This window comes from Paroedura picta, chromosome 17, assembly GCF_049243985.1.
Source record: "Paroedura picta isolate Pp20150507F chromosome 17, Ppicta_v3.0, whole genome shotgun sequence".
NCBI lineage: Eukaryota > Metazoa > Chordata > Lepidosauria > Squamata > Gekkonidae > Paroedura > Paroedura picta.
In genome coordinates, this window is record NC_135385.1 from 6,062,099 (window position 1) to 6,084,428 (window position 22,330).

The 22,330-nt window shown below is 49.3% G+C and overlaps 1 protein-coding gene across 1 annotated transcript in view; it reads left to right on the forward strand.

Moving 5' to 3' along the window:
• LOC143827321 (mitotic spindle assembly checkpoint protein MAD1-like) overlaps window positions 1-22,330 on the forward strand; it is a 36,094-nt gene that overhangs the window by 3,674 nt on the left and 10,090 nt on the right. The window contains exons 2-9 of the mRNA XM_077316791.1: window positions 196-349; window positions 1,150-1,290; window positions 4,442-4,621; window positions 5,706-5,830; window positions 6,735-6,816; window positions 8,469-8,599; window positions 8,854-8,968; window positions 10,661-10,722. Of these exons, the coding sequence (XP_077172906.1) occupies window positions 196-349; window positions 1,150-1,290; window positions 4,442-4,621; window positions 5,706-5,830; window positions 6,735-6,816; window positions 8,469-8,599; window positions 8,854-8,968; window positions 10,661-10,722 (990 nt within the window). The remainder of the gene's footprint in view (window positions 1-195; window positions 350-1,149; window positions 1,291-4,441; window positions 4,622-5,705; window positions 5,831-6,734; window positions 6,817-8,468; window positions 8,600-8,853; window positions 8,969-10,660; window positions 10,723-22,330) is intronic.

The following is a 22,330-nucleotide window of genomic DNA, read 5'->3' on the forward strand; positions in this document are numbered from 1 at the left end:
TACTAAACACGAGGGACTCAGCAATTATTGTAAAAGTAGCTAAGTTTCTGCTGGCGATTTTAAACGGAAATCTTTTTACGATGGAATCTGCATCTGGAACTGTTTGAAATTTTCGTTTTACGCTTCATAATTTTATGCCAATAAAGGTAATCTGATTCTGATTCATTATTCCCCCCCCCTTTTTTTTTTTGGAAGAAGCAAGGAAGACCCGGAGGACAATACCCTGGTCCTCACAGTGATGAAGCGTTTCAACGAATCGTTGGCCGCCAGCGAAACGTCCTTGCTGGAGACGTCTGTGCTGGAGACGACGACGCGGCCTCTGCAGATGCGATACCAGCAGATGATGCGGGTGAGGCCTCTTTGTGCTCCTGCTGCTCCTCCCTGGGGGGGGGGGCCATGCTGGGCCACCCGGTCTGTTGTAAAGAAAGGATGTAAAGGGGGGGGGGGCTTCCACAGGGTGCCTGCGCTCCACAGGTAGACTGGCCCAAAGCCATCTTGAGATCACCTCTCTCTCTCTCTCTCTGTCTGTCTTCCCTGTCTCTTTGTCTGTCTCTGTTTCTCTCTCTCTGTCTGTATCTCTCTCTGTGTCTATGTCTCTGTGTCTGTCTGTCTGTCCCTGTCTCCCTGTCTATCTCTCTCTGTCTGTATCTCTCTCTGTCTCTCTCCCTCTCTCTGTCTCTGTATGTCTCTCTGTGTCTGTATCTCTGTCTCTCTGTCTCTCTCTCTGTCTGTATCTCTCTCTGTGTCTATGTCTCTGTGTCTGTCTCCCTGTGTCTGTCTCCCTGTCTGTCTCTCTCTGTCTTCCCTGTCTCTCTGTCTGTCTCTGTTTCTCTCTCTTTTTATCTCTCTGTGTCTGTCTGTCTGTCCCTGTCTCCCTGTCTGTCTCTCTCTGTCTCTCTGTCTCCCTCTCTCTGTCTCTCTCCATCTCTCTGTCTCTCTCTCTGTATCTGTCTGTCTCTCTGTGTCTCTGTCTGTCTCTCTGTCTCCCTCTCTCTGTCTCTCTCTGTCTCTCTCCCTCTCTCTCTGTCTCTGTCTGTCTTTCTCTCTCTCTGTCTCTCTCCCTCTCTGTCTCTCTCCCTCTCTCTGTCTCCCTCTGTCTGTCTCCCTCTCTCTGTCTGTCTGTCTCTCGTCTTCCCACCAACGGGTCAGGTCGAAGCGGAGGCTGAGCAGATCCATTCGGGGACGCGGCTCTTGCAGGCGGAACGGGAGAAAATGCAGATGGAAATGAGTCACAAGAGAGCCCGGATCGAGCTGGAGAAACAAGCGACCACCCACGCGAGGAATTACGAGGTGAGCAGGCTGGCGGGACGCTGCGAAGAAGCCGGGCGGCTCCGCTCCTTCTAGGAAGCCCTCGGTGGTCTTCTGTTCACGCTCGATCTTGCGATGGCCTCACTGTAGACTCCCAGAGGCCTCTTGACGTCCCAGAAGAAGAATTTGGACTCTGTCAGACGTATTTGTGCGTCATGGAACGGTGTGGGTTCAAATCCCGCTTGCCACGAGATTCACTTGAGTACTTGGGATAATTGGCCATATTTCGCATGGGCCCGCCTCACAGGGAGTTGTGAGGAAGGGAGGGGAGATGCACGTGCACATACAGGTCACGCTTGTACCCTTCCGCACGCAAGAGCAGGGTCAGACCGAATCCAAAACCTTAAAAAACCTAGCGAAATCGATGCCAGTCAAAAATGCTTTTGGCAGATGTGTGAAAGTTACATCCATTCGGCCAGGAGTTCCCCATCCTTTTTGAGGTGGTAGGAACGTTGGAATTCTGACCCCAGGGTGCAACCACAAAACTGCTGCAGAGCCAAATACGGGAGAGAAGAGCGTGGGTGACCTTGGGCCAGTCCCAGTTCTCTCGGAGCTCTCTCAAGCCCACCTTCCTCACAGGATGTCCGTTGTGGAGAGAGGAAGGGAAGGTGATTGTAAGCTACATTAAGACACACGAGGCCTGCTGCTGGGGGACCTTGGTCCAGTCCCAGTTCTTTTAGAGCTCTCCCAGCCCTACCTACCTTACAGGGTGTCTGCTATGGGGAGAGGAGAGGTGGGTCATTGTAAGCCGCTTTGAGCCTCCTTTGGGTGCATTAAACCAGCTCTTCTTCTTGGGTTGCCTCCCCCATGCAGATTCAGATAGTGGGGGAACCTGAAACAGCATCTCCAAAGATGACCGGAGCGTACGGGTGACCTGAATCATTGCTGTGGTTGGGACAAGTGATTCCGGGCTGCACCCTGAATAAATAGACTCCTTTGAGGATTAGGGGCTTGTCAGCCAAACCCAAAATATAGCTGAGTCAGTCACAGAAATGCTTTGGAGCATCCAGTACAGAAAAAGTGAGGGGAGCTAAGCCAGTGGGGGGGTAATCAGCCGGATTCTGCCTTTGAGGAAGTCACGTGAATGAAGGTTTTTTTTAAAAAGGAATCCTTGGCTCTTTTGCATAATCCTTGCTTAGTATGCAAATCCGTGGCTTGTTTTGCTTTGATTAGCAGACCAATTTGCCGCACTGTTTCCAATAAGCAGTAATCGATTTGAGTCGGGAGGAAAGGAAACCCAGGAAAGGCGGGCTGGAAATGGGCTTTGGAGTTTCAAAAGCAGAGGCAGATGGGTTTCTACTGTCGGGGGCATCCGTAATCACTTATCCAACATTTTGGGGATCGGAAAAACTGCAGGTGTGCTGCTATATAATTGGCCCACAGCCAGAAATGTTGCAGAGGGGCTTTAGGAATTTAATACGTTGAATTTCCAAGTTGTATATGGAGCTGCATCAGAAGTGCTTGGATGTTTAATTCCTTTATTGGGGGATTTCTATGCTGCCTCTCTCCGTAAAACTGTCTCAGGGTGGCTTACAAGGATGGATTCGATAGGCGAATGCAATATCCTGTTAACTGGAAGACCAAGAGGGCATATTGAGGGAAATGGAGCCTCCATGTTCAGAGGCAGTCCACCTCCGAATACGAGTTCTAGGAGCCAACATCAGGGGAAGCGTTCGGCCTCTCTGCCCTGTTGTTGGACCCTCCAGAAGGACTGGTTGGCCCCTGTGTGAGACGGGAGCCTGGCCTGATCCAGCAGGGCTCTCCTGATATTGTTAATGAGAGGCTGTTTTATTTCCAATCCTGCTCTCTGAAGTTTGCTACTTTCGTTTATTAAATGAAAGCGTGGAAATTAAGGGAAGGGGAATGGAAGACCGTAGAGGTATTTTCAACCCCGGAGTGTGTTGCTTTTGTATCGTACCCTCATTTCGGTGTGACATCAGCATGTTGGGGAGCTCCCGACCACGCCCCCAATCCCCTCTCCGCCAGCCTCCTTCCTCCTGGCAACCCAGACAAAATGGCTGCCGCAGGAGGCGGAGCCAGCCCCAAAATGGACGCTGCAATCTTTCAGCCACTCGGTGCTGATCCTTGTGCCACGCTGGCTGCTGTTGCCGAAGCAAAATTAAAAAAAATAAATTCTGCCCGGGCAATCCAAAACCTTGCTGTGCCAAAGACCCACCGGGACACACCTGCTTTCTGACAAAACTCTCAGCAGGCATCAGGAAAGGTGTCAGAAGCAGCCGTGTGACCCGTGTGAATCTTGTACCAGGGGCCAGGAAAGCAGGAGGACTCCTTAAGAGACAAGGAATCTGGTTCTGTCCCTTCGGGTCTAAACAGCCTGAGGCCAAGTCTTTGGAGGAGAAGCTTCCATGGAAGGTTCAGCTCCTGATGACAAACCTCCCACACCTGAGCCATCAGCACAGCCAGAGAAACAATTACCCAGCTCACCTGAAGCACAGATACACCATGAGGGCAAAGGAGCCAGCAGCAAAGGCAATAATTTAAAGAGTGAAGACAGAGTCTGCAGGCTCCCGGGGAACTAGAAGGGGAACTAGAAGAAGACGGGAGAACTTGGCAGAATGCAGGGGCTCAATTGTTGGAAGTCATTCCAGCATCGGGATTTGGGGATTGCAACAGAAGTGGTTTGCAACAGCAGGTCAGTGTGGGGTGCAGCGTGTGTGGATACTGGGTCAGTTTTGCACTGGAGTCCCCCAGGCTGCTCTGGAGCCCTGATCTTTCCCTGTTGGACAGCCTCGGGACCATGCCTGGACCCTCTGCCTACCTTGATGCTTGGGCCAGCGTCTGTCCATGATTCTGAGACAGTGTGGTATAGTGGTTGAGGGGTAGCTTCTAATTTGGTGAGCCAGGTTTGATTCCCACTCCTCCAAAAGCAGCAAGCTGGCTGACTTTGAGCTCATCAGTCCTGTTAGAGCTGTTCTCACAGAGCAGTTCTCTCAGAGCTCTCTCAGCCCCACCTACCTCACAGGGTATCTGTTGCGGAGAAAGCGATTGTAAGCTCCTTCGAGATGCCTTCTGGTAGTGAAAAACAGGGCATCGGAACCAGCTCTGCTTCTTCGAGATATTGTGTTCCCTTCATTAAAAAAAAATAATCCATTTTTAATTTCTCTTTTTCTAGCGGGAGATGGACCGTAACCAAGACCTCCAGAAGCAGATCCGGCAGTGTCAGGAGAGGGAAAAGGAGGCTGAGAATAAGCTGAAAGAGCAAATCGAGATCAGTAAGGCGTGCCAGAAGAGCATGGAGGCTCTTAACCGGAAGATGCAGGAGAAGGAGAACCAGCTGGCTGAAGCCAATGAGGTAAATTGCGCAAGTTTCTGAGCAGGTGCAGCATCAGTAGTGAGTCTGTGTCATTTTGCTAATGGGTTTGATCCCCCTCTCCCTCACATACAGCCGGCTGGGGGACCTTAAAGCTGTTTTTGCAGAGCAGTTCTCTCAGAGCTCTCTCAGCCTCACAGGGTGCCTGTTGTAGGGGATTGTAAACCGCTTTGATTCTCCTTCGGGTAGTAAAAAGCAGAATACAAAATCCCAGCTCACCTTCTCTTCAGCTGCTGCTACAGACAGACTAAAACAGCAATCCATCTTGGTCCAGTTTTGTTTACCCAAGCACGTTTAGATTCAGGTGGGTCGCCATGTTTGTCAGAACCAAATATGAGTTTGGCAGCGCCTTCAAGGCCCGCTAAGTTTTGTCCCAGATAATAAGCTTCTGTGTGCAAGCAAGCTTCGAATGAGTAAGTTTATAGGATCGTTTTGCACCTGTGCAGGGAAGCTGTCCTGGATAATTCCGATTTGCACAGTTTTTGTAAAGCCCCTTTACAGAAGCTGTCCAAGAATAGTGGTGACCAGGTGGAGTCAGCTCCAGAGCCACAGACCTTGACTTACCTGTAGAAGTGAGCAGCGGTTTGCAAAAATTCCACCCTGCCACAAATTTTGAGTGCTTCTGGACCCTGGATCTTCTCTCTTGGATTTACTAGCTTGAGTGTGGCGGGATGGTGGACTCTAAGAGCAGTGGACTCTAATCTGGAGAACCATGTTCCCCATTCCTCCTCTCCATGCAGCCAACTGGGTGAGCTTGGGCCAGGCACAGTTCTCTTAGAGCTTGCAGAGCAGTTCTGTTAGAGCTATCAGCCCTACCTCCCCTGCAGGGTGTTTTTTGCAGGTAAAAACCAGCTCTTTTTCTTCCTCTTCCAACTCTTCCACGACTTTGACAGGTTCGAGAGGGCCCTTTTTAACCTTTCCCGTTCTTTTTCCCAAAAGCAGCTTGATTTCTGTATTTATGGCTTCCTCGTGCCGGCCAGCTGCCGTGCGGCTTTATCGGCACATCGGCTTCTGACATTTAGCCAGGGGGCCCCTCTGAGCCTCCCTGCTTCCTTTCTCTTTCCAGAAATCCACCGAGTTTAAGGCAAAAGTATCCGAGCTGCAGATGAAGTTATGGAAACAGGAGGTGGAGATCAAGGACCGGGAACTGGAGAAGCAGGAGCTGTCGGAGCAGCTGGGCACACAGCGCAAGTGAGTGAAGGATTAGTGGCGTGCTGGGAAAGTAAATGTCTTGGGAGCTGCCGTCACTTGGCTTTTTGGTTTCTCCCCCCTCCCCTTTTGCTAAGGGTTGCTTTGATCCGGAGGCATACCGTTGAAGGCAACCGTCCCCAAAACGAAGGCGACTTAAAACCATCTCCCTCTTTGTCTAAATGCCAAATCTTCCCGTCTTCTCTCCAGTGGGAGACCAAGAAATATAACTGGGGCCTAGAGACCGGGGGGGGGGGGGGGGGAGGGTTGGATTCATGGAGGGAGAGGTCTTTGGGGACTACTAGCCATGGTGACTAAAGGTACCCTCCTGCAATTTGGAGGCTGTAAACATCTGACTATCAGGGGAAGATTTTGGCCTCTCTGCTCTCCAGTGGAACTGGCTGGCCCCTGTGTGAGACAGGAGGCTGGACTAGATGGACCCTCCCTGGTCTGACCCAGCAGGGCTCTCCTGATGTTCTTACGAAAGTTAATCCTGCAAAGATCAGGTTGGCTTTCCATCCCTAAAAGTGACAGCCCTGGCAAGCCTTCAAATTTGTTCCCACTGTCCCCTTAGCTGATGTCCCCGGAATCTGCAAGCACTTTGCCAAAGAATATGGGAATAACTCTTGATGCGCAGAGCTGGTCACTGGGCTTCTGCAGCATAGAGGCTTGCTTGCTTTCTACACATTCCTTGGGAAGGCTTCCACCCCGAAGGCAAGAATTCGTCCTCGGGATAGGCTGTGTGGAGGGGGTCAGGAGAGTGGATGTTTCCCTTGCACAGCTGCTGCACAACCATGATTTTCGTTCCGGTGATACTGGTGTTGTCCTTGGCAAATGATAAACAGGAGTTGTGGGTCTCTTGAATAGTACTTGTATTATCTCGACATTTTATGTTCTTGTGGAACAGGCAGTGGCTCGAGGCCAGCCAGCAGATCCAGAGCCTGCAAGCCAAACAAGCTCAGATCACCGAAAAGGAGCAGAAGATTCAGGTAAGATTCGAATTTGTCTTTTTCCGGCTTGTCAGGGAGGTCGTTCCAGGCTTTCTTGACCCTGTGGGCACTTTTGGAATCCTGACACAGGGCCAACGGCAGAGGGGGGGAGCTGAGCACAAAATGGCTGCCCCTGGTGGGTGGAACCAGATACAAAATGGCTGCCCCAGGGGGTGGAACCAGATACAAAATGGCCGCCCCTGGGGGTGGAGCCGAGCACAAAAACCTCAGGAAGTTTTATGTATCAGTGTAATAGTAGTGTCTTTCAATCTGCCCAATGAATCAGAAGGTTTGCTGGATGAAACCCCTACATGTTTCCACTGGATTTCTGAAAACAGTTGGCAGACACTAGCAAGGGGATGGTGGGCGCCATGTTGGGGACCCCTGGTCTAGCATGCCCTCTTCTGTTTCCCCAACGGCTCTCGGGAAAGCTTTGACTTTCATCTCCACGCTTTCCACCAAAATAATAAAATTGGGACGGGGAAGCTCTTCATAAGAATATATTTTGCAATAGGTTTTTTGTGGACCTTGGACAGGGCAAATGGGCTAATTTAAATTTGAGTAACGCATGGTTTCTTTGGATTAAATGGAAAAATTAATGGATCGGACCGTCGCACGACTGGGAATTTCTGCTGATTTCCTAACGGAGATCCCTGTTGCGTCATTCTTCAGCGTATTCTAGCTCCCACGGGGGCAGCTTTTTGCGGAGATCAGTGGTCTGCAGTGGGAGAGAAGAGGCAGGGAGATTGACCCTTAGGCTGTTATCCACCTCTGTTGGAAAACTATTGGGGCTAAAAATAGGGGAAGATGACATCTATAACAATGCAAGGATTGGGGATGAACACGGGGACTGAGCCAGAAGTATAGTTGCTAAATTCCGGGCCCTGAACTCTTAGGAGGGGCCAGGCTATCTTTGTGGATGACACCTCTGCTGCTAGATTCACCTCTGCAGAGATTCGGTAATGCAAGACAGCCCCCGCTGAAAAGTGAATTTGCTGGGGAAGCAAAATGCTTTTGTTTGTACGTCAGGTTGTCCGCACTGCGTAGAAACGAGGAATAATAGCGAATCGGATTTAATTTTAAGACACTGTTCCTGGTGGGTCGAGTCGTCGGCTGTGTCTAGAAACGAGGGCGAGAAAGAGTTCGATCTAATATGGCATATCGTGTTAGCACAGGGGTAGTCAAACTGCGGCCCTCCAGATGTCCATGGACTACAATTCCCAGGAGCCCCTGCCAGCATTTGCTGGCAGGGGCTCCTGGGAATTGTAGTCCATGGACATCTGGAGGGCCGCAGTTTGACTACCCCTGTAGCACATCGGGAACGACTCTTGCAAGGGGGTTATCGGTCCCGTAGATTTTGCTAACGAATGAACTTGAAAAGGAAGACGCTACACTTGATCTTAGCCAAAAGGCCGAGAAGCGATAACTCCGCCTGACTCTTATAATTGTACCATTTTGTATCTCCTTACCTGTATTGTTTCTTACGCCAATAAAGGCTTTTTGTATCTTGGAAAGGAAGCCGAGGCTGGATCCGACTCGGCAGCTGCACAGAGATCCCCCCCCGCCCCTGGCTGCCCACTGGTCTTGCAATCGTGGCAAATGCCTTTGCCAGAGAAATCTGACGGCTTTTTCTCTCCCTCTTCGCTCGCCAGGCCTTGGAGCAGAAGCTGGCTTTACAAGAGCAAGACGCCGTGCTCGTCCGGAACATGAAGGCCGACTTGGTGCGGTACCCCAAGATGGAACGGGAGCTGCTACAGCTCCGGGAGGAGAACGCGTATCTTAGGTTCGGAATCCGCGTCGCGCTTTGTGCGTGTTGTCTCTCTCCCGCTCCGGCCTGCCCCGGTTCGTTTTGGCATCACGGCGGCAAAGCCCTCTCGGGTGCCGTGGGACCTTGCGGAGTGCTCTGGTTCTTGGCCGGGCCATTGGCCGTGGCTGTCTTGGCCGTTTGGGGGCACGGGACACTGTTTTGCAATCGGGGCGGGAGCGGAGGTTGGTGGGTGGGCTTCACTTACGGTGCAGCTTCTCTTCTGTCCCCAGGGAAATGAAAGAGAACAACGGGCTTCTCAGGGAGCAGGTGGAAGGCCTCGAGAGGAAGCTCGAGCGCTTTGAGAAGGTCCAGGCAGAACTGGTGGCGTTGGAATTGGAGAAGGAGGTCAGTGCTCCACGGATTACTCCTCCTGGCCCTGTTTTGTGCGTGTTCCCTTTTCCTGAAGTGTGTGTTGTACTTGTCAGTTTCGGACCCCAGAACTATGATTATTTATATCTATCTATCCATCTATCCATCTATCCATCTATCCATCTATCCATCTATCCATCTATCCATCCATCCATCCATCCATCCCCCTATCACCTATCTATCATCTATCTAATCCCTCCCTCCCTCCGGATTTTTATACCACTCGTTCTTTACAGCGCTGGGAGGTTTACGTGGAACACTGCACAAATGTACATGGAACATTATAACCATCTTTAACATTATACAGATTTCGAGAGAACATCACGACACAATCTATCAAGTAACAATTCACAACACAACATGAATAACAACAACACTGGGGAGATGGAATTGTTCGGTCATGGAAGGGCGTGGGGGGGTGGGGGGGCCAGCAGACGTTCTGAGTCGGTCGACCTCAAGCGACTGCCTGGTGGAAGAGCCCCCTTTTGCAGGCCCTGCGGAAAGTGGAAGTCGAGAATTCCACCTCGAATTGGTTGGCCCTCAGCCTGAACAGGGTCCTTTGAGGATCGTGATGTTACCCAAAAACACGCTGACTTGGAGAGCCTCTATTATATATTTTAAAAATTTTAGCTGCTAGAGGGTAACACGGAATAAGCCAAAGAAGCTGAACGCCAGCGAGACCTCACACTTTGTTAGATCAGAGCTATTAGACGGCTCCAAACCTGCTGGAAAACCCACGCAAACGTACAAAACCGTAAGCCCACGCATGGTGACAGTGTACCAACGTCCAGCCGTAACGACACTTATAAATCAAACATTTAAAACAATATTAAACATGTAAAGATGGCCCCAGGCAAATTTCCAATAGTACAATCTATCAATCAAACTTTATTACAGTCGTTCAGACCAAGTTATATGAAGCCATTACATAAGTACAGATTTGTCGTACTTTGCATGCTGTGACACAGGCTATGGCTATTTGTTGGGTGAGGCAGCTCTTAATTTCCCCTTCCCTAGGAGTCACGGGGATCTGGGGCAATGATTTTATTTCAGATTCCTGCATGACGGTTCAAGGGGGTGGCAGGTGACAGTGGATGAGCAAGAGGGTTGTGAGTGTCCTGCATAGTGCAGGGGGTTGGACTAGATGACCCAGGAAGTCCCTTCCAACTCTGTTATTCTATGACTCTAAATTCCGTCTAAACTTCCAGAAGAAGTTCCTGACGGTTAGAGCGGTTCCTCAGTGGAACAGGCTTCCTCGGAAGGTGATGGGCTCCCCATCTTTGGACATTTCTAAACAGAGGTTGGAGAGCCATCTGACGGAGAGGCTGATTCTGTGAAGGTTCAAGGGGGTGGCAGGTGACAGTGGATGAGCGAGAGGGTTGTGAGTGTCCTGCACAGTGCAGGGGGTGGGACTAGATGACCCAGGAGGTCCCTTCCAACTCTGTTATTCTACAAGCATCTAAAGAGGGCATGTGTCTCCACATTTACAGATTCCCTCTGCTTTTGGAGTCTTTTTATAGCATCCCTCAAGCAGGGCATATGCACAAAATGAATGCTCGGCTTGCTTGTACAGAAGAACAGAGGTGGCGAGCATCAAAGATGACATTGGGAACGTGTTTCGTTGACTGAAAGGACGGTGTTAACCTTGCCTCATTTCCTTTTTTGCAGAAACTTCAGGGGAGGCTGAATGCCTGGGAGAAGATTGACCAGAACTCCGAATTAAGTATCAAGTAAGCTCAAGGGATGGGTGCTGAAATTCGGGGTTCCGGAATTCTGTGGTTGATCCCACTGTCGTCAGAGGGGAGCAATTCATTTCCTTTCCTTCTGCCTCTGAGGAGTCTTCTACTTGCCTTAGACCAAGAGTCCCCAACATGGCGCTCCCTTGATACATTTCCCTTGATACATTTCTGCTAGGTTTTTGTAAAAAGTGGGCGGAGCCAGACGTGGGGCTGTTTCCCACTGAAAATCCGATTGGCTGGGCAAATCCCGTTAAAACCTCTGCCTGAATTGTGGCAATGTTGCTGTTGGAGTTATGTATAACCTGCCTCCCTGGCATTTTGTAGTCAGCTCCGCCTCCTGCGGCAGCCATTTTGGGCTTGGCTCCGCCTCCTGTGCAAATCATTTTGTAGTTGCATCCACTACCCAAATTAGGTTACACAATATTTGGGAAGAACACTGGAACCAAAAGCTGTACCCAGTAAACTCTTATCCTCTTTGACTTTATTTACAGGGTCAAGACTTGCCAGAGCGTCCCCCAGTTCAATAAACACTTTCATATAATTTTCTTCAGTGCCAAGTAATCTTGTTATGTCGATTGTAAACAAAAACGTTCAGCAAAAATGTGGAAGGCTATGGATTGTGGACAAGGCCTACATTTCCTACAGAGCTTTCCATGGTTTAGCTTAATGTTATAGTGAAACTTTGTTATGTGTCTCAAGGTCAGAGAATATCGGACTAAATGTACAGGTTTTTGGGATAGATTCAACTGAAGTAGCACAATGAAATCAGAGTCCAGGGGCACTTTTAAGACCAACAAAGATTTATTCAGGGCGTGAGCTTTTGAGTGCAAGCACTCTTCGTCAGACTAAGAACTGACCATCATAACTGTAGGAATATATAAGCAAAAGTTAATCCTGTTACATTATTAAACTGTGTCACAATCAACGTCACAGGATTACTTGTCATTGAAGAAAATTATTCCCTGAAAGCGTTTATTGAACTGGGGAAGGCTCTGGTTTGTCTTCCCCCTGGAAATAAAGTCAAAGAGGATAAGATGAAATTTCCTGGGTGCAGCTCTTTGTTCTCATATACTGCGTAATCTTTGTACTGGATGGTCTTTGCTAGGTGATAGGTTGGACCCCAAGAATTTGCAAGAAGAGGCATTATTAATTATTACCATTCTCTGTCAGATCCAACAGGGTATAAGTTCAGGGCCTCCAGAGAGCTCTCCTAAATGTTTGTTGCAGTCAAAGAATCTTGTTTTAGAATTTATCTGTGGTGAGGAAGATGCACCAAGAGGAGGATACCAATCTCAAGAAGTCAGCAATGGCTCACAAAAGCTCATCCCTCGTCACAATTTTTGTCACTTATTTAATTAGATTAGATTTATATCCCGCTGCTCCCAGCCCCAATGGGTCGTGGCAGCTCACGGCCATTAAAATCAATAAAATACCAATAAAGCCAATGCAAATAAACAATTGTTCCCTATTACTCTACGTAAAACAGCATCGGGTGCTTAATAAATCCCTCTCCACTCCCTAGCATTGTAGTGTGATTTTTATAATGGAGGGGGGGTGATATCGTATAGAGGAGGAGTCATTAGATGGTAACCAACTCTACGTCTCAACTGAATGCTCTGCGGAACAGCTCCATCTTGCAGGCCCTGTCGAATTGAGATGACCCCTCTAGGGCCCTCAGCTCTTCCAAGAGCTCATTCCTCCAAGAGGGGCCAGGACCGAAAAGGCCCTGTCCCTGGTTCAGGCCAGGCGGGCTTCCCTCAGGCCAGGGACCACCAGCCATTGGTATCTTTAAAGCGCTGGTCTTTTATCCCCCCCAATTATCCCCCCAATTATCAAAAGGGATCATTGAAGCCTCAGTTGTACGTGGATCCATAAAACAGCTTTTGAAATGCCTTCCTCTCCCCTCCGTTCCATTTACAAGGCCGGCCGGCCGGCCGTTTTACTTTTCTCTTTGCCTTCTCCATTCAAAGTGGCATGGTCTTTTTGCACATGACAACCGCACAGCCCTGAAATATTCTGCGTTTGAGGGTCCCGGTGAGGTACGCTCGTCTCAAGTTATATGATTTCCAGGTAACCGCAGCGAACTCTTCCTGGGACGCCTGTAAAACTCTGTTGCCTCATTATATTGGGAGCTTTTTTCTAGCGCTTGGAGTGACTTCCCTTTTCGACAAATTACTTTCCGCTGCACTGTCAACACAATTGCCTTCCGCGACTCAGGGCGACTACATACCTTTTCTAATTAAAGTGCCGTTCCGATTTTGGCAGTCCAGTATTTCGGGCTCCGGGAGGGGTAGGGGGTTTCCTTCTATCCGACTTTTCTCCTGACGGGCAAAACCAGCCGACGAGACGGGCTTTTCCTCGGTTCGTGCTGTTTAATGTTTAATTGGGCAGTTTCTCCGCGGGAGAAAAACGGGACGGAGAGATGTTCTCTGATGTAGACAAATAGCCGTGTCGTTTAGAATTGGGAGTCTCTCTGCGGACGTCGGGGAGATATTCCGATGATTTTGCATTGCTTCTCAACCTTGTTGGGGGTATTTTCTTCCCTCTCGGGGCGGGGGAGAGGAACTGCTGTCCAGAAGAAAGAAAATCAAGCTTTTATGTAGTGGGACGGAGTGGTATTGGATCAAACAGAATTGCTGAGCTCTCCGGGCCTTTGGAGTACGCTGGTTTTATTTTTGAGGCTGGAGTAGAGCTAAACTGTACAGGGAGGCCGATGTCCCCATCAGGTTCCTGGAAGACAGATAAAAGTGGATTGCAAAGAAGAAGAAGAGCTGGTTTTTTTATACGCAGCTTTTTACCACCTGAAGGAGCCTCAAAGCAGCTTCCAAGCACCGATCCTCTCCCAACAGCAGTGAGGTGGGTGGGGGTGAGAGAGCTCTGAGAGAAGTACTTTGCATAAACAGCTCTGTGAGCTCAAATTTCGGAAAATGCAGTTTGCAAATTGACATCCACCAGATGGCAGAACTCCTCCGGCTCGATCAAGAAGCAGGTTTCTTTCGGCCCACCGAGACCGAATCCCTTTGCGATAGGATTTTCTGTGCCCAATGAATCAGAGAGCTGTGTTAGAATCGTTTACCGTCTGTGTACACACTTACTGCATGTTTTATTTTGGGTGAGGATACTGTATTTTAGAATGACTTGAAATCTGGTTTTAACAGAGGCATCACATCATCTGAGGCTGCTCCGCAATAAATTTCTGTGTGTCTGAATCTCTTCCAAGCCCGGAAGGATTGTGAGTCTGTGGGGGGTGGGAGGGTTTGTAACGTCCCCCTCTCGTGGAACCGCTGAGGGAGAAACCAGCAGTCTACAGGTGGCTGGCTGGATCCCTCCTTGACGGGAGCTTGGCTGGCAAAGACTAGACTGAATTAGCTTTTTTAAGAAAAATACTGTGAAACACTAGTCTTCAGATGCCTCTGTAATTTTTATATCCACGGTGCATGGACTCCTGCACAGCAAGCCTGCTTGCTGCTGTGGTGCATGAGATGGTAGGTACCTGTTTAACCGTGTGATGATGGTTGCTACACAAAACACAGGAACAGGGGAATTGAACGGGGACTTTCGGCAGGCCAAGCAGAGGCTCCCCCACGGAGCTAAAGCCCCTCTCTACGTCTCATCGAGGTCTCAAGTAGAGGTCTTTCCCATCACTTCCTCCTGAGTCCTTTTAACAGGAGATGCCGGGGATTTGAACCCCCTTCCCTCCGTCCTCTGGAGTCTTCAGCTTGAGTGTAACCCAAACAGGTCTGCCCCGACTCGCACCCAGATAATTTCAGTGGGGTTTACACCCAGCAAAGCGTTCTTAGATTTGCGCTGCTGATTTTCATCGGCAGAGCAAGGCAGAAAATCTGCCCGTCCGGGCCCTGTTTTCGAGAGTCGCCGCGGTTCCGTTCCCGCCTCCTTTCCACCCTGCCGGGGTAGCGTTTTGCTCTCCTGAGTGTGCGTTGTTCTGTCTGCCTCTTGGAGCACCGGTCGACTAAAGAGGAGCGGGGCTACGGGAACGTGGGCACAAAGCCACACAGATTTGCATTATTAAATGTTATTGGGGAGGGAAAGGAAGAGAAAGCAGAGATGGGGGCGGAGAACGGTGTGTCTGTTCCAAATCCGTGCATGAAGGGCTGGGCAGGGGAGAAGAGCCTCGCCGTATCCCGGCTCTCAAACGCGACGGAGTTTGTAGCGTGCCTCGCCCCTGGGAGGAAGCGGGATTGCTATCTTTCCTGAGGGTGCGGCATACACCGAGGATCTGGGTCGTTCTTTCCGCAACGCACCCCTGATAAAGATCTCTTTTTGTTTCAAGGCCAGAGAACCTGTAGTACTGTAGCTTTTGGGGGGCTGGTTTTTGGAAGCGAAGGGAGCCGCCTGTTCCGTTCTCCTTGGGAGATAGCGATCGCCGCTTTCGCTGGACTGACAGTCGCTTTTCCGTTTGTGTTATTCGGCTTGACAATTAAAAAAGAGGAAAAGTGGAAGCGTCGGTGGGAGGCGGGAATTGACACCCTTGCGCTCCCTTTCGGCCTGACGCTCTCGGTAGCAGCTCCGGGAGTGGGGAAGAGGCTGCCCCTGTGGGGTAAACTAACTAGGGGTACCAGCTCCGGGTTGGGAAACCCGTGGAAATTTGGGGGGTGGAATCGGGCGATGGGAGAGACCACCCTTGGGGTCCAAAGCCCTAGAGGCCACGCTCAAGAGTAGAGTTGGTTCTTATATGCCACTTTTCTCTCCCAAAGGAGTCTCAAAGGGGCTTACATTCGTCTTTCCTTTCCTCTCCCCACAACAGACACCCTGTGAGGTGGGTGAGGCTGAGAGAGGAGCCCTGATATTCCTGCTTGGGCAGAACAGCTTTCTCAGTGCCGTAGCGAGCCCAAGGTCACCCAGCTGGCTGCATGTGGGGTAGTGGGGAATGAAACCTAGTTTGCCAGATTTAGAAGTCCGTGTACCTAACCACTACACCAAGTTGGCTCTCTGATTCCCTGCTCCTCCTCCGCATGCAGCCAGTTCAGAGGCCTTAGTCACAGTCCTGATAGAGCTGCTCTCACAGAGCGGTTCTGCCAGAGCTCTCTCAGCCCCACCAACCTCACAGGGTGTCTGTTGCAGGGAGAGGAGGGGAAGGCAAATGGAAGCCGCTTTGAGCCTCCTTTGGGTAGAGAAAAGCGGCATATAAGAACCAACTCTTCTTCTTCTTCAGTAATTTCAGGGCTCTCTCAGCCTCTCCCACCTCACAGGGTGTCTGTTGTGGGGAGAGGAAAGGGAAGGCAAATGTAAGCTGCTTTGAGACTCCTTCGGGTAGAGAAAAGCGGCATATAAGAACCAACTCTTCTTCTTCAGTAATACCAGGGCTCTCAGCCTCACCTCCCTCACAGGGTGTCTGTTGTGGGGAGAGGAAAGGGAAGGCAAATGTAAGCTGCTTTGAGATTCCTTCGGGTAGAGAAAAGCAGCATATAAGAACCAACTCTTCTTCTTCTAGACCAGGCTTTCACAACCAGCGTTTCATGACGGCACCAGGAGGGTTTGGCTGATTTGGTGGGATTCATTTTAATATATTTTGTAATTTAAAAAATACATTATCGGGTGATATGGCCATATACAGCCATGTCCAAAGCCCAATATGCAGTCTTGTGCCCTGCTGACATCACTTCTGGGGTTTCTCGAAGCCCGACGAACCTTTCAAGGGGTTTCTCGACGGTAAAAAAAGGCTGAGAATTACTAAGATCACGACGCAAATTCCGTCTGGGCCGCCGTTTGGAGGGCAGCCGGGATCCTGTCTCTCCAACCTCATTTCGGTCGGGATTCTAGCCGACAATTCCAAGGGGCGGCAACTCCACATCGCCGGCAATGTGTCACTTTTCGGTTGTTAGCTGCGATTTGCGAGCAGCGAAAAGGGGATCGTGCCTCCGCGGCGGCCTTATGTCAAACAAGCTGTCACACCGCAGTGGGAATATGCCGAATGCAGGAAAGGAAAATAAATATTAAAGAGGAACACCGCTCCGCTTTGCTCGGCTTCCCGCCGCTGCTGCCTTGGAAGCGCCCACGAAACCGGGTTTTTCTGTGTCTTGTGTGTGTCAGACGTGGGCTGGATGGGCTGTTGCGGCTCGTTCGTGAACGCTAAGGAGCTCAGAAGCCTGCGAGAAACCAGGGCATCTGTGTGGGGCGTGTTGGGAGCGAAAGAGGCCTTGGACAGCGGCAGGAGCTTGGCCTTTAGAAGCTAGCTGGGGGAACATGGGCCAGTGGATGTTCACATCCAGCAGTCATCTCAGCCTCACCATCCTCACAGGGTTGTTGTGGATAAAATAGACAAGTGGAGGATGGGGTTGTAAGCCTCTTAGATTTTGCATTCAGATCAGTAAATAACTATAATTGCTGCCACAGTTGGAGTCTCTGGACTCCTCTGCACTTAGATTTCCTTTGGGTGATTGTATGGCTTTGCCTTCTGTAGCAGCCATTTTGTGCTTGGCTCTACCTTGTGTGGTAGCCATTTAGGGAGGGCTCCACCTCCTGTGGCAGCCATGTTGTCACTGGCTCTACCTTGTGTGGTTGCCATTTTAGGGAGGGCTCCACCTCTTGTGGCAGCCATTTTGAAACCCTAGAAACCCTCCTAGGGCCTTCAAGAAACGCCAAGGTTTCATGAAACCCTGGTTGAGAAAGCCTGGCTTAAAGACTACACAATTTGTGGCAGGGGGAGGAGCTTTTGGGAGTCCTGGCTCACCTCTTCAGCTCAAGATAGGTGGCCGTGTCAGTCTCTGTAGCAGCAGGAAAACGCAAGAGTCCAGGAGCACTTTAAAATTTGTGGCAGGGTGTGAGCTTTCGTAAGATACCTGAAGAGGTGACTCTCAAAAACTCCTCCCCTGCCAGCAATTTTGTTAGTCTTGAAGGTGCTCCTAGAGTCTGGCTCTTTTCTCCTGCAATGGACCGACTGACACAGCCAACCATTTTGGTCTGTCCCCATGGAAGGCGTCGCCTTTAGCCGTATGGAACGGAAATCCATCAACCTCGTGAATTAAAGTGAACAGTGACTCACGAAAACTCCTCCCCGACAAAAATTTGTCTAGTCTTCAAGGCAGCCTTTCTCAATTTTTTAATAGTTGAAAAACCCCTGAAACATACTTCGAGCTTCAAGAAACCCCAGGAGTAACGTAATCATGCTGAATATGGTTGGGGAGCATAGCTGTGCACACGCCCCTCCGTTCCCTATCACAGCCCCTCCTCTTCCCTATACATGTTTCACAAATTTAAAAAATGCATTAAGAAAACGAACTCCCACCCATTGAGGGAAACCCTTTCAGGGCCATCAAGAACACCCCCCCCCCTGGTTCCACAAAACCCTGGCTCTTTTCTCCTGCTACAGGCGGACTAACGCGGTCAGCCATTTCGATCTATCACGCTACGCAATCCACCTTGGTCCCAATAGGAAAGGTGGCCTTTAAATAAATAAGCCAATTTAGTAATAAAAAAAAACACCCTTGCTGGTTTCCTCTCCAATGACGCTAGGGGGGGAATGCTACTTAAAATTGCGAACTGCCATTTCTTAAAACCCGCTTGATCATTATTAATGTGCCCGAATTTCTCACGCTGTTTCCTGGTGCAGCCATTAGACACTGTCTTATTAAGTTCTGACTGGTTATTAGCATATAGTAATGAACTCTGAAATCCGCTAGACATTAAAACAACCCTGCGCTTTTTATTCTGTCCCTCTTTTAATAAATAGACCTGGCGGGAGTCGTTTCGCATGTCTGCTGGTGTTTTCTGCCCCCCTGTCTAAGCTGAAAGCTGAAAAGCCTGGGTTGGTTTCAACCTTTTTGGGTGCCCAGGCTTAAGTGAATGTAGGATGATCTTGTATATTTCCCTAGTCTGAGATTTCGAGATTTATTATACGGTCAAAGACCAGCAAGTCTTAAGATCCATCAACCAAAGAATTAAGTTACAGTATTAAAGAGAAGCAGCTAACTGTTTGGTGTCCTAAAGTCATAAAGAAGAAGAAGAGTTATATATATATATATGCTGCTTTTCTCTACCCAAAGGAGTCTTAAAGTGGTTTACAATCTCCTTCCCTTTCCTCTCCCTACAACATACACCCTGTGAGGTGGGCGAGACTGAGAGAGCCCTGATATCACTGCCTGGTCAGAACAGCTTGATCAGTGCTGTGACTAGCCCAAGGTCACCCAGCTGGCTGCATGTGGGGGAGCGCAGAGTCGAACCCGGCTTGCCAGATTAGAAGTCCGCACTCCTAACGACGACACCAAGCTGGCTAAAGGGACTTTAGAATTATATGATTTTTATTATACTCGCCCCGAATTCAAGATCACTCAGCGGGCTCTGCAAGCTATAGCAAGAGATGTTGCTACAGGCACTGTGGATTGCGGTTTTCTGCTTCCAAGTCACAATCTGGTGTTATCCGAGGTTGCGGGAAGATTTTCCAGCCAAGGGGTAATTAGCTGATTGCGAACCTCGGGATGAAACGAGCAACGAAGGCGGACGCGATCAACGCTTTCAGCCTCCCCAGATCTGCAAGGGTTCGTGTAAGAATCAGGTTCCGGGCTCTGACCTGAATGCTGGCTGGGGCTCGTGGGAATTATAGTCCATGAACATCTGGAGGACCACAGGTTGACTACCCCTGGTCTAGAGGGAGGCAATGACAAAACCATCTCTGATCCTCTCTCTTGCCGTGAAAACCCTCAGAGGTGGCTATGACTTGAAAGCACTCCCCCCCCCCAAGAATTAGATCTAACGAGAGAAAATGTGCTTTATAATAGCCGTGGTCGGCTGTTAACCCACTTTGCGGAGCTCTGCTAAGCCAGCCAGCTCGCTGCAATGGCTAAGGAATCCAAAGTCCTGGCCGAGCCCCTGGGAGATGGTGTCAGTCTTTGCGACGAACCTGTCATGCCGCCACGTTTTCCTGCCTGGGTCTGCCTTTGAAGTTCTGCCGGAGAACGGGGACTTGAGATCAGGGACGGCTTGTCCTGGGAGACCGAGGCGTTCTCCCGCCAGCTTCCGAATGTCAAGTTTGTGCCGTTTGTTCTTCTCCTAGGGACTGAAGACGGGGAAGGTCTTTAAAAATAAGACGAAGGGAAAGCCGTAGCAGCTGAGCCCAAGATGGCTCAGCTGAGGTTATTCGATCCCGGAAATATATTGCTGGATACGGGGAGAACTTTGGGATCTAGGGTCGCTTCGGGGTTTGCTCCTCGGTTTTGCATCTCAGGTAGACAGGAAGAATCTGTGAAACGTTAGAGGGGTGTCTGTAAGCAAGGAAAGGCTTCCACCTGAGGTCTGTGAGAGAAAGATCATTGTGTCAGACAGGGGTCCCCAACATGGTGCCCAGAGTCGCAGGGGGCCCTACCAGCACCTTTCTTGGGGCCTGCTAAGGGTTTTTAGAGAGGGATGTGGGGTAGGGCCATGTTGGGCGTTGGCCTCGCAAGACTTCCCTAGTGGAGAACTGTTTGGGTTCTTCACTGTGAGGTGGAAGGTGAGCTGTGGCGGCCATTTTGTGGCTAACTCCACCTCCTGAAGTAGCCATTTTGTGGCAACTGTTTTGTGTCAGAATTTTTAAAAGTGCCCTCAGGTTGAAAAGTTTAAGGACATTGCCTTTCTCTAAACCAGGGGTCCCCAAACTTTTGGCACAAGGGGGCCACATTAGCGTGCCCAGTACCTAAAGAGGGCCACATCTTAAATCAAAATGTAACAGTATTAGCCTACTGACAGTGATAGCAGCAGACAAGCAGGTTGGAAGACTGCATAGAAAGAAGTCAGACCCCTGCTTGAGACTGGTACATGGGGGCCATGGAAAAACTCTTGCTTCAGAGATGCCATGGGGCAGTGGATGGTTGATCATAGGTGATATATTTTCTGATGTTAACGCACGTTAACACAAGACAGGTTCACCAAAAAGGTTTGTATCCGTCTGGCCTCGTCAATAGAAATCATTTAGGTAGGAGTCCCTCTCCAAGGACGTGGAGCTGATGGGTATCTGACCACCTCCGAACATGTCTCTTTTCTTAAAAACCCTATAATAGGCTTTCTCCACCAGGGTTTCGTGAAAACCTGGGGTCTGCTGACAGTCCTGGAAAGGTTTCCAAAATGGGTGGGAATTAATTTTTTTAAATATATTTTTTATATTTGTTAAACATTAATTGTGATATTACCATATATGCTCATGTTGACCTACCCCCCCCCCCACAATGGCCAGTTATATGTCTGGAAGGGGAGGGGCCTTGATTGGGCATGGATCTGCCTGGATCACCTCACTTTCTGGGGTTTTTCAAAGCCTGAAGATTGTTTCCGGGGTTTCTCAATGGTAAAAAACTTGAGAAAGGCAGCCCTATGGGGTTACCCATAAGGTAGCTGTGTCTAAACAGGAAACCATCTTTCTCTATACTGGTGTGTGGTGGCCATGGAAAATCTCTTGCCTCAGGGACACCATGGGGCAGTGGGTTAAAAATACGGCTGCAATAAAATAATTGCTGGAAATGCTGGAAATTTCTAGGTTCCTGGGTGCTCTGGAATCTGGGATTTGTGAAGCCCCGGCTTACAGTCCCTGAAGGCAAACCGCATGTGCCCTAGTGCTTCTTGCTCTGCAGTACCTTTGTTTTCTTGTCCATGGTTCCTTAGGTTCCTTTTGTCCAGGCTTCATCCCTTGTTTCTTAAAGACTCTAGTTTCCTGGGTGACTATAAGGAGCTTTCTGTTCCCTCTTCTCCTAAGGACCGCGGCATCTTGCAAAGCCTGCTGGGCTCCGGTTTCCTTTTTCTTGTAGGAGACTTGAGATTTCTCCCCTATCTAGGCAAGAGGCTTTGTGTCTGCTTGTACCATAATGAACTGCGCTTTGTTTTCTCCCCGAAACCGGCTTTAATGCCTGGAACGCCTCCATTTGACAGACAGCCCTTACCAAATTAATTTTATTTAATTATCTCCTCGGGCTAAGCTTGAATAAATTTGGAGTTAAATTCGCCGTTCCTCTCTCCCCCGAACGCGACAGAGTTTAATATCCTTGTTAAAATCTGATTAAAACCAAAATTGAGTTTTTTGAAGTCTGATTATCCCATGAAATGGAATTTTTAAACCTAATTACAAACGGATTTGCATACTTCTTTTTTCCTTCCCTCTTTCAGCGCCATTGAAAAGGAAGTTGAAATAAATTTATTAATGAAATCCTCTTCCGCCGTCTCCTCGGGGCAGGATAGGATTGCGGGTATTATGGGGTGGGGTAAGAAGAGGGGTGAAAAGTCATTCCTCCCGCCTTCGAAATTTTCGTTTCGTTTAAGGTGGAGCTCCAACCCAGCTCAATCTTGGTCTTGGATTTCTTTCCTGACTATATAACGATTGTACCCATAAAATTCCAGCTGTAAGATTGGAGGCTTGGATCTTTTTATGCTCATAGAGCAGGCTTCCTCCCTGGAAGGGTTTCCTGAATGGGTGGGGTTTAATTAATTGATTCCTATATGTTTTAAAAAATACCCCAACACATTGACCTCTGGGCAAAGCAGTTGCTTTATCATGCAGACCCCGAGAAATGGACGACAAAAACTTGAAGAGCCCTGATGGATCAGGCCAGAGAGATTCCATCTAGATTCAGATTCAGATTTCCTTTATTGGCATAAAATTGCAAAGCATAAAACGAAAATT